We start from the raw sequence: 12,184 nt of genomic DNA, 5'->3' as shown, positions 1-12,184 counted from the left end.
CATGCAAACTCCGCCCATGTAGAGCTGGGGTGGACACTCGATCCCTGCTTTGTAGCGGTAGAGGTGACCAAGCTCAACACGGTGCCACTGTTCCACCCTAATAATTCATTAAACATAAAATTTATTTCCCTTTTCTATCACTGATTTTTGTATTGCAACACCAACAAATTACCGGTACAACAGGTTGCTGATTCGATTACATTTTGAATGTATAACCCGCCCACCCCTCAAATTTATTTCCCATTTTAATTATTAGAGTGAAGTGGTGGCTCAGTGGTCTATCTAATTGGGCGTGTAGCCCTTCCATGTGTCCTGTCCTGCCTGGGATTGGCTCCCAGATGGATGGATTTTCATTATGTATTCACTTTATCAGATAAAAAATCCACAAATACTGCACTTTGAGGTCATTTCTGTGTCAATATTATATTATACTATATTATATTATATTATATTATGTGTTCTTCTGCTAGAATGGGGAAAGTACTAGTCCTGGCATAAGAGCTTTGGAAAATACCAGTCACTGTCCAATCTGCCTTGAACATAAACCACTACTGATCACTAGTAAAAGAAAAAAGGCTGTCATCTTAACCTCCATGTCAAAAGTCGAATAATGAAAGCTTTGGAAGAGACCTTTTCCCTAACTGTGCATCTGATGGCTCATGATAAACTCAGTCTCAGGTCTTTTAGCTCCCCTCCGCCTTTTCTCTGCTGTTTGCCGTCAATCGCGTAGACAAATTGAGTCCTAATGCCACCAGACAGTGTTAAGAGGGCAGTCGGTGTAAGTAATGACAGATCAGGGCGCCCTGCTTGAGACAACATCCTTGCCGGACGCAAGACAGCTTTGATTTTGTTTAAAACCCTATCCCCTCCCACTCAGTTGTCCTATACTGGGGAGAGGTTAGCAATCAGAGGCAATCAATGTAAAATAAGAAATAAGGAATTGTTATTGTGCTCTCACACTGGTGCAAATTCATTTCACCCTTGAGAGACAAAAAATACTCCAGCAGTAAACAAATCTCAGCCAAATAATACAGACTTGAATGTTGTTGAATGGAATCCAAGTCCATTCAAAAGCTGTTATGTCTGTTGGTTTGTAGGTTCCCTTTAACACAGCAATTCTCTCATGTCTCTTACATTGTGTGAACTTTAGTTCTACCCAAACAATGAGTCTGTTAAATCGATTAAGCACAGATAGAGAAAACCGGCATGCTCTTTGGTCTTCAATACACTTGCCTTCCCCAGCTATATTACTGGGTCAATATTAATGTTCCTCCCAAGTTTTATACCCTTGTTCATAAGCTATGTGAAACAGCACTACATGTCATTTAGGACAAAATGCATTGTGTGTATTTTTACAGTTGGTTAAATAAGTTTCAAATTATGTTATTTAGGAACTTAACTTCATGAAACGCATAGCCTCCAGTTAAGAGTTGTGGCAGATGGGGTAATGGGCAGAATATGTCAAGCCACCTCCAATTAAACATAGAGTTAGAAATGGCTTTGGTTATAGATGTGGAAGTATCACTATTGCAGATTGAGCCATATTGGAGACAAAAGTTTTCATACAACATGATATGGCCACTGATATCAGCTAAATGTAGAATACTCTTTTCCATCCAGACCTTTTTATACAGTGATTTCTTCTTCACAGTAATGTACGTATCTATTATTTCATGAGTGTTTTGCGAGGAGTAAAATTATAATTATACAAAAGTTTCCAGTACAACAAGACCTGCTGGTGAAAAGCTGATAAAATAACCGGTAGATTCGGAATATAAAACTCACATCTAAGGAGAAATTCTACCCAATTTCAAAATAAAATCCCTAGGGATATGATACCAAAAGTCATTGCTGTTTAGAAAGGATTTTAACCAATTGATTTTTAGGGTTCCATTTATACTGCTAAAGTCAGTGGCTTGTCCTTCACATCTTTTATACTCAAATATCAAAGTTAATGGAATTCAAGACCCTAGATAAAAGCAGTATAAAAATGTCCAAAATGTACGCAGATTCCTGACTCTACAAAAGAAACTGACCACAATAAGCAAAACCCGCGATTCGATATTAATAGAATTAAATTTTCTTACAAATATGATATATGCACACCGATAAGAACAATGACCGAAAAATAAGTGAAAACAGAAGGCGCAAGGTAAGTGTATACTATAACACTTAAGCTGTGTCAGAAAGATTATGTAATTGTAAAACGTTAATTGATTAAAGAGATTATCTGAATAATTTTATTTTAAGTACAGATATTGCTACAAATATCAGAGAGCATAGTACCCTCTACTTCTATTGACAGATATGAAAGGTTGAGGGTGCTTTAAAAAATCAAATATCTTCAATTGGCTCGATCCATCCATCACTCAAACGGCGAACACGCACGTAAAGTTGCGTCTCCGCCTAAGTCTTCCGTGTTTCCTATATCCGTGCATGTGATTGGTTACAGCTTCGTGATGTCTACGATGTAGGCGCATTCTCAATTCTGATTGGCTCTTATTCAGAAACAGTGATGGCGGGAATATAATTTTCGATAGTCGGGTTCATGTATTTTGTCTCATTTACTATTTTTTTTTACTGCACACACAAAGGTAATAGAAACGTTTTTTTTTATTTTACTTACTGGTACAATGATTGTCATCTAACAGAAGATATTACCAGCGAGACACTTGGCTATAATGGCCTAATAAAATGTAAACATGGCTCGCAGCTTTTATGGCATTATGTTTATAAGGATTTCTTTCACAATATCGTGTAAGGACTGTACTGTTTGGTTGTCTTTTTAGGGAAATTCAGTGCACATATATATGAATCTTATTTTCTCTTTTAGTTATCCGTGAGTCCGCGAAACAAAATGGTTCGCCTGGTATTTAGGTGATTAATATGTCTCTGTGTATTTTGTATTACACATAGAGACGTTTTGTGTTATGTCAGCATGATATACAAAGGAAATATAGCTGTATTGTCACTGCTTTATGATCTCATTCAGAAAAAAAGGCAATTGCGGGAGCTACAAAATTATTCCGTTGGATAAACGTGTATCGTTGAAAAACACAGATGAGAGTTATTAAGCCGCAGCAGAGATGGCCTTTGTAGGACGGATGGACGTTTTCTGCCTTGCAATCTTAACCATGTATTAAATTCATTTCTAAATTCTCAATGAGACCCATAGACCCAGAACTACTCTATGCGTTCTTATTTGTATTATCGGTACCATACTGATTCATGATAGTTTATTGATTACTTCTATTGATTGTTTGGAAGTAAGAGCAGGAGGATAATACACATAGAATAAAAATCAGATAATTGGAATAAGCAACTAGAATGCATATATGGTATACTTATATGTAGTTTATTAATATTATTTCATGTATGAAAGCCTGCAGCTTTCCTTCCGTATCTTCCAGGTCACACGTGCTGTCGTCATGGATCCGGCTGCTGTGGAGTACACCGTAGGAGGTGTGAGGATCCAGTTCCCCTGCAAGGCCTATCCCTCCCAGCTGGCCATGATGAACTCAGTGAGTGCTCAGGCTGCTGGTGTTTCATGGCTGTCCAACACCTGCACCCTTCCAGTGTTGGGGGAAGTTACTCATAAAAGTAATTGATTAAAAACAGAGGTGGAAAGTTCAGGTCCAGAAAGAACACATCCAGACCAAGGTTTTGTTCAACCAACCAGCTGAGTACTCTGTGACTGTGACTCTTTATACTCAGCTGGTTGGTTGAACAAAACCTTGGCCTGGATTTGTACTTTCTGGACCTGACCTTTCCACCTCTGTCTTTAATGGATTAATTTTGTGAGTAACTTCCTCAATACTGCCCCCTTCCCAGTGAGAACTGGCCCTGTTTAGTCGTGGTTTAATGGAAAAGTAGAGCATTTTACCATTAGCTTCCGCCAGAATGGTATGCAGCATGTTGACTGTGTTAGAGACGGCTCAGTTTGGACAGGAATGCCCTTTGACAAGATGGTTTCTAACAAGGGCAGTGTTTGGCTTAGCGGGTTTGGACTCCGAAGATCACCGGTTCAAATCCCAGGGTAGACTGAACTGTTGATTCCTAAATCAAGGCCCTTAACTACTCCAGGGACTGTCTTCTCAAATGTACTTCGCTTTTGACAAAAGCAATCGATAAATAAAAGTGATGTTTTGACTGCTGCTTTTTCCCACAGATTGTTCGGGGCTTGAACCATGAACAGCACTGTCTGCTGGAGAGCCCCACAGGCAGTGGGAAGAGTCTGGCTTTGCTGTGCTCGGTGTTGGCCTGGCAGCAGGCACAGTACGGTATGCTGAATCCCTCCAGTATCCTCTCACATTTAGGGGCAAAGAGCTGCCCGTTATTTACAGAAGACTGGCAGCTCTTGTCCTCCACATTACTTGCTCATAAATCATATTGTGCATTTTGCTCCTTGAGCTGAATCTGAAAGCCAGTGAAAGTCTAACTGGCTTGTGAATATGACATTTCATTATGGCACCAGTCTCAGCTGTTTCTTTGCCAGTTTGTGTCCTGCTGGACCTGCACCATCAGAAGGTTGTTTGGGTCAAATATTCATATGTGTGGAGTCTTCAACGTCAACTTTATTTGTATAGCTATCACTTTTAAAACTACTATAGTTGACCAAAGTGCTTCACAGGTCAATAAAACAAGGAACTATAGAGACAATAGAATACACAAGAATAAGATGAAAATAAAGTAAATATCAAATAAGGTACAATAATGCTGTAATTATCCGTGTCACATTAAGGCATTTTAAGTCTGTATATCCAATAAATATTGTATATAAATAGTGTTGTAGGGCAAAATAAATGTGTATATAAAGTGACTACCTAGCACAAGAATGTAGTTTGCCACTGTTATATATCCATCTTGTCAGTTTCTCCCCCCTCACATGTAGTGAAAATATGTTCTATAGTGATGGGTGGTCCTGTGGAATTAATCCCACCCATAGTGATTTTGATAACCCCCCCAATCTAATCTTCTGTTAAGGTTTCCATGTGGTCACACATCCTGCCTGTTGCTTGACGTCTCTAGCATTGCTTTGGCAGGAAAAGCAGAGCAGGAGTGGAACCCATCTGACGAGTGCAAGAAACCAAACCTAACCACACCCTGCCAGTGCATCTGCCATGCCCCCGGAAGGGGTGGTCTCCGCGGGCCTTCTGCAAATGGCGGGTCAGCTCCGCCTGTCGTGGACCTCACCAGTGAAGGTGCAGAGGTCACGACCCAGTGTGCCTCCCCTCCTCCCGCTAAAGGTGACTTTCCTTGTCTCCTGGGGCCACTGCTGTATAGAGCAGGCCGAAAACAATGGGTGGGTGATGTGGCCTAAACGCGAACTCCTCATGTTGGCTGTAGGTACTTATTTCAAGGTCATGATTGTGTGTTGTATTAAACATTGTAATGGTTTTTTCACCCCCCTACTGTTGATCTTAAGCTGTGGTACATAAATTCTGTCTGTGGTTCGGGTTGCAAAATTCAAGAACTTTTCGAAGTTGTAAACTTTCCATGGGATTTTATGGGAATATATGGGAATTAATGGGAATAAACTAGGAATTTACAAAATTACAGGTTAGCCTATAACAAGGAATTTAAATAAAGTTGGAAAAAAAATGTCTTGACGACTCTAATAATGACATCATTGTGTTACCAAGTGCTTGTAAGTAATTATGTATGTTTAAAAACACCCCAAAGGAAGCATCTGCATCAAAACACACTGCTTATAAGTCATATTCTAAGTTGTATTATTCATGCAGTTTGATTTCTTTGTACAAATTGCGTGGCATTCCACGAAGTTCAATGTGTCCAAAATTCCCCAGCTTAACTTCCCATGAAAAGTTTCAGGAAAGTTTCCGGACATTTTCCACCCCACTGCACTTATCCTTGCATAAATATTCTTGATGAAATCTCCGTTGTACCACTGGGTAAATGTGCATTGCTTGGCTAGCTGCGCTGAGGAGATGTGCCGTTGTGTCTCCGTATTGCGGGTGACGCGAGTTGAGTTGTTCACTGTTATGACATGCGGATTGTGTCACCTCTTCCAGAGGACTACACGCCCAGACGCAGCACTCTGGCCTCGCGGCTGTCGGAGAAGCTACAGGCTTCCCTCAGCGTGGACACGGACGATGACTTTCAGACCGACAGGAAGCGAATCCGCCCCCCAGCCACAGATCAGAAGGTGCCTCCCTGACCCTGACTTTTCTTACTGAAACTGGTCTCCCCCAGCGGCGAGGCCAGATCCCGCCTTGTATTCCCAGTGCGCCCCCGAACACCCGTGCAGAGCGAGCCACGTCCCGTACTCACCAGGTAGCACTCACCCCCTGCCCTGGCGTTCACTTTCACGCCAGAGTATTCAGAGCTGAGAACACACAATCCTAAAAGTAACACTGTTCTGACTAGAATGTAGGCCATCACTGTAAAATGTCATCCGCGTTATTTTCAGTTCTGTGCCTGAATAAATAATTTTTTTAATTTGTCCTTAATATGCCTGTAGGGGAGGAAACGGAGGTGTTTGGAGCAGGGCGTGATCTTCATTGATGATGATTCGGAGTGTGAGAGTCGGCTTGGTGCGGCCCACTCTGGCTGTAATGAGGTAAGCAGGCGATATGAGTGTCATGGTGCCCTCTCTAGCGGCCCCCTTATCCTGCGTTTACTCCCCCAGGCTGTATGTATACATTTATATTTTTGATATTTTTAGGTGTTTGTAGTACTGATCTTTGTCCCACTGGGGGCGCTAAAGGCCACAGAATGGCTTGCTGATTGCTTAGTTCTACAGCATGTGCTGAGACTCCTTGCTGCCATGTCTAGTTTCTGGAAAGGTCTTTGCGTTTCCATTATTATGGTAAAAATGTAGTTATGCGATTTGTGAGCTTTTTTTTTTTAACCTTTTTATGCTGCCCGGCAGTTGTCTAAACCTGAAGATGACACCAATAGGCTGTAGATGACGTTATGTATCACGGTGTTGCTTTGATGTATGGATATTGTTTACAGCCTGTGCCAAAAATCAGGTAATAATGAAACCGCTTGGGTGGAGTTATGTTGAAGTGTGGTGACTCTTAGCTGCAGGGTTGGAAATGCAGTCAGAGTTATTTATATATGTGGGTGATTGACTTTTGCGCTACAATCCATTTTTATTTAGTGATGTTTGATCTCGGGGGAGATTGATAGCAGGGTGGGATGTTTCCCCGGTTCGCAGTGAGGCGGTACTGTGTTTGGCCCTTGAGGGACCTGATGATGAGCGATGGCTAAAATCGTTGTTTTATGGCAGATGGAACGAAGTAATCTCTGGCTCTGTCCTGCCCTTGCTGGTTCTCACTCTGCCCCTGTGGAGGTTCCAGTGCTGGACTGCAGCATGGTAACGCTTGGATAGCCTTTTGGATCTCGGGCCTTAGGAAAATGCTGATTCTTCAATATGCCCTGATCCCCCCCCCCCCCCCCCCACACACACCACCCTCCATGCCACCCCAGGGTCTCTCAAATGCGATCCCCACCAAAATCAAACGCATTGTAACAAACACCCCAGGTATGAAGGGCCCCACAGTGAAAGGAATCTGTGTTAATGTGCTCACCCATCACACAGGGAAACATATTGCTTACAACGCGTACAATGGGCTGGGGGTGACTTCTGTTACACGTTCCTGGGGACTGGCAGACTGTTACAATGGGGGCCTGGGTCGGCTGGCCGGGCCAGCTCCTTTTCAGCCACGGCCGGGGGGGGGAGAGAGTCGGGGGCTCAGGTTTCGCACCCCCACCCGACACCGCTTTCCATCCTGCGCTTGCTGACGGACGTCTTGAATGGGCCCTTTGAAGCGAGCTCCAGTTTAATTAAGAGGTTTGCCTCGCCTCCCAGTGATCTGTGAAGCCTGGGATAAATATTGAATGGGGTTCACCCGCTGGTTACCGCACGCGGTGGGGGTTGGGGGTGACAAACAGGTGCTTTGTGAGCAGTGGGGACATGGGGGTGCAGGAGAGTGGGGATGGCAGAGGGTACTCGAGGAGACCCCTGTCTGGGCCTTCCTCACAGCCTGGAGAGTGCCTACGGGACCCCTTCCTCCTGCTGAGCCCGATGGCCCCATGGTCGGCGACAGAGATGCGCCTGTCTCGACCCGGCCCGGCCCGGCCGTGTGAGATTTCACTCTCTCAGGTGTCCGCGTTACAGCACAGAGACGCTGACCTCTCCCCTCTTGCCGACATGGCGAGCCAGAGTATCGGGCTACAAGCGCTGCCAGGGACAGCGATCCTGCTCTTTCCGCACCTCAGCTGTGAAAAAGCTTCCCGGCGGGCAGAACCGCACCCGAGGCCTTCAGGCTCAGGCTGCGTCCGGCAGCCGTCCGTACACCCCGTTGCAAGGCTGTGATGGCGGTCTCCACCCTGATCCTCTCAGGGCAGCCTAGCAATAGGCACTTCGCTAAGAGGTGCTAGTGCCGGGTCATCAAAGCTAGAGCTAAAGGCTAATTTCGGCCCAACTCTTTGTTTGGGGTCAACTTGTGATTTGGTTGTTTTGTGTTTATTAGCGATATTATTGGTTGAGTGGTTGAACTCGGGGGCAGATTGTATTTATGTGTATGTGTTTGATGCCATGCAGGGGGGCATCAGTCGTCAGTTATGGGTAGTCTGGGGTTTGTCTCCCCCCGCGATCGCGGCGTGAGGGGAGCCGAAACTGCAGCCCGCCATCTCTGCACGTGTAACGGATACCGTTGTGTCAGCTGTTTCCTGCGCGGCCCCTGACAAGGGCCCACATTCAAGACCCTCCCACCCCCGCAGCACCTCCTCGATGAATAAGTAATTATCCCATACACAAGGCAGGATATTCGGAGCTTCGCCACTTACCGTGGCAGCAGTGGGTAAAGCGATCCGGACCCCCTGCCCCAAGCGCAACCTGAGCCGGCCGGCGTAACAATCCCACCAGGACCGTCACCCAACCCCGGCTTGCCGGCAGGTCCCTGTTTACCCGGCGCATCAGTGGAGCCTTTGTGCCGCTGAGTGACGGCCCGGGAAGAGCTCCCGGCCAGCTCCGCTCTGCCGTGCATTGTAATATTCGACGGCAACAAGGCTGAGAAGGAACCAGCGAGAAACCCGAACTGTCACTACCACCCCCCCCCCCCACCTCGCAGAAAAGGGGAGGATAAGAGGCAGCTTGATCCCTGGTATTGTGGCGTAACACACGCCGTGACTTAGCAATTGTTTATACGGGATAATCTTACTGATCGCGGTTTGTTGGCGAAAGTACAGGAAGGGAGAAAGTGTCGACCCGTCAGGAGTTTATTATGCGGCGCCCTGTAGCACCCCCGGCAGCTTGTAAAGCCGCGGTAAGAATCGAGCCTGAGGTTCTGTGGTTTCCCCACGGTGTCCCGGTCCCTTAGAGGGAAGGTGGGGAGGGTTGGACACAGGGAAACGTGGGTGCGTGTTGGGGCTGTGAGCGGCTGGGAAGTGGGGCAACGGAAGGGCTCTCACCTGCGTGGGATCGCTTACAGGAGCCTAGGCTTTATGCCACCTGTTAGTGCTGCCATGAAAAGACCCATTATAAAAAAAGACACTGGGAGACCCTCAGTGTCACGTTTTAGTGATCGGCTCCCAAACGCCACCCATCCATCCTTCATCAAACCTCTAATCTTGGTCAGGGCCACGGCGGCACACATGCCTGTCACTTTGGTCAATGTCGATTTTCACTTTAAATATTTTCTAGCCACCGCTTTTATCAGGGAGCGGTGTATGGCTCAGCGGGTGTCTGGTTTGAATCCCATTCTCGGCAGAATGGCGACGTGTCTGTTGGGCCCCCGAAATGATCCCGGGGGTGGCAGTGAAATGAATTAGGCTTCACTCTTACCTATAAGCATGTGTGTGTCTCAGATTTAGCAGGTAGGTAACTGCCATTTTGAAAAGGCTCCATCGTTGATATTTTGGCTGTTTTGCAGCTCCAGTTTCCGGCCTGGTGTGCGACTTTCCCAGCAGTCAGTTTATGCGACATCTTTCTCCTTCTCTCAGCGTCCGCCACAGGCCCCGGGCCCCTGCCCCCTGTGCCACTGTGGCAGTACTAAGGCTGCTAAGGAGAAGGATAGCGCCTCTGCTGGCGGGGGGAGGAAGGCCGTGCCCAAGATCTACTTCGGCACCCGCACCCACAAGCAGATCATGCAGATCGCGCGTGAGCTCAAGCGCACCTTCTACTCGGGCACGCCTATGTCCATCCTGTCCAGCCGCGACCACACCTGCGTGCACCCAGAGGTCGTGCCTCATTCCAACCGCAACGAGCGCTGTAAGGAGCTGCTGGAGGGCAAGAACGTGAGTCCTAATGCCCCACCCCGCTCACGGCCCCCTCCCTGTCGCTCCTGACGTATAACTCTTTACCAGGGAATGTGACTAATCAGCTGATCATCAATCCCCTTATTAACCAGACCAGCTGTGTTAGTGTTAGAATGAAGGCGGGGCACCACAGAATAATGTTCTTAGTCTAGGATTGAAAAAAACTGGGGTGCAGCTCCAGTGTTCTATCTGTGACAAGTAACACGTTTCTTTTTAATTTGTTGTGTTTTGTTGGTGATGGAGTTTTATGGAGAAACGTGAGAGGCATTCTGGGAAATATGCTATGTGAAAGGCAATCTGGGAAATGGAGTAAGCTTGACCCCTGAACCCATATACGATTTATTCATTAATGATTAGATGGATGTCAGCATCATGGCCTTGTTTTGAGTTTTATTCTCTTATAAATCACCCCCCCCACCTCCCCTTGCAGTTTGCCAGGGATATCTTGTCATTTTTTCCATGCTGGTCTCTTAAACCTTTCCCCCGCTGGGGTCACTAATGAAGTCCGGCTGGGCCGGGGGTCGTGACCTCTGCTCACAGCCGACGGTCTGGCTCTAGTCGGGTCGCTAAAACTGCTTCCACTTCTAAATGTGGCTCTTTAGTGCTTTAATGATTCCTTTGGAGTCTGATGACCTAAAAAAGACCCCCCCCCCCTCCGTGAAGAAGAATCCTCCCATTCCTGGCAGGTGACATTGCTCTAACGTGAAGAACGGCCGCTTTGACGTCCCTGTGTGCCGCTGAGGGTGGCTGGGGTCGCAACACAATCCCTCCTTTTAAGTGTTTCTGAACAAAGTGCTGTCACAGTAGCTGCGGGCGGCAATTATCGGTGACAATACCTGCAATCAGTCATAACGTGCCCCTCTCCGAGCCCTCAGACGGGCTTTGTTGTGGTTGGGAGGCTGTTCTGTTTGCCGGGCTGGTGCCGGCGGGTCAGGATTCTGCTGTCATGGGCCCAGTTGCACCATCAGAGGTGTTGGTTCTGACACTGTTGTACGTTACACCCCCTCATCCCCCGATGACCCTGCTGGGGGTGCGGCGGCCCCCCGTCAGCTTATCCCGAGGCCCTTTCTTCGGCGGGTCCTCACCCTGCCCTTGTGGCCCGCTTCCCTTTCCCACGATCCTTTTTGAAGCCAAGGCTGGGTGAGAGCCTCAGTCGAGATTAATGGCAGCGCAGTGTCCCCCTTTCAGAGCCCCGAAGTGAGCGTGGAAGGGGTTCCAGGACCTGTCATCGCCTTCGTAAGACAGGGTGCTAGCAGCTTCCCATTACAAGTGCCGCCAATCCCAGTGCCCGGCCGCTATCCGTGTCTCTCCACTCGGCGTCCTGAGGAAGCCGCCATTAACCTCGGGGCTGACCCGAAACGTGCCGGCTGACAAAGTGCTTGCCGAATATGGCCTGGTGCTCCCCCAGGAAAAGGATCCCACAGGATGGTGGCAGATTTTGCTGTATTTAATCTGTAAAATCTCTAAGACCCTTTAAAAACATCAGGGGTCCTTTCGGAATTATTGTCAGGCGTGTGCTAGATGGCCGCTCAGCTTGTTTAGTGGGTTAGTCGCTGTTCTGCTTTCCGTGCAGGACCGGTCGTGCCGCTACTACCACGGTGTGAACCGGATGCGGGACCAGAGCACGCTGCAGCAGGTACACGGCCTGTACCGGGCCTGGGACATCGAGGAGCTGGTGGTCCTGGGCGGCCGGCTGCGCTCCTGCCCCTACTACGCGGCCCGGGAGCTTGCGCAGGAGGCCCACATCGTCTTCTGCCCCTACAACTACTTGCTGGACCCGCTCATCCGTGAGAGTGTGAGTGGGGAGCTTTTTACAATGAAGGGAGGGCATTTAGGGTCACATCACTGTGTGCTACTCGTTAATTATTCATGAGTGACATCAGCACGCCTGGGCTGC

General features: G+C 47.3%; 1 protein-coding gene across 10 annotated transcripts in view; it reads left to right on the top strand.

The window, feature by feature from the left end:
• Positions 1-2,496: 2,496 nt before the first annotated feature.
• brip1 (BRCA1 interacting helicase 1) overlaps positions 2,497-12,184 on the top strand; it is a 47,706-nt gene continuing 38,018 nt past the window's right edge. For all 10 annotated transcript variants that reach the window (XR_002839681.2, XR_002839680.2, XR_002839677.2 and 7 more), the window contains exons 1-8: positions 2,497-2,594; positions 3,411-3,521; positions 4,169-4,280; positions 5,043-5,246; positions 6,033-6,166; positions 6,482-6,580; positions 9,973-10,266; positions 11,861-12,082. Coding sequence is in view for 5 of the 10 variants with exons in the window: in XM_023823397.2 (XP_023679165.2) it covers positions 3,429-3,521; positions 4,169-4,280; positions 5,043-5,246; positions 6,033-6,166; positions 6,482-6,580; positions 9,973-10,266; positions 11,861-12,082 (1,158 nt within the window). In the remaining 5 variants the exon portion in view is untranslated. The remainder of the gene's footprint in view (positions 2,595-3,410; positions 3,522-4,168; positions 4,281-5,042; positions 5,247-6,032; positions 6,167-6,481; positions 6,581-9,972; positions 10,267-11,860; positions 12,083-12,184) is intronic.

This window comes from Paramormyrops kingsleyae, chromosome 17 (genome assembly GCF_048594095.1).
Source record: "Paramormyrops kingsleyae isolate MSU_618 chromosome 17, PKINGS_0.4, whole genome shotgun sequence".
NCBI classification, from domain to species: Eukaryota; Metazoa; Chordata; class Actinopteri; order Osteoglossiformes; family Mormyridae; genus Paramormyrops; species Paramormyrops kingsleyae.
The sequence above is the reverse complement of the archived record's forward strand: the minus strand, read 5'-3'. Positions and strand labels throughout refer to the sequence as shown.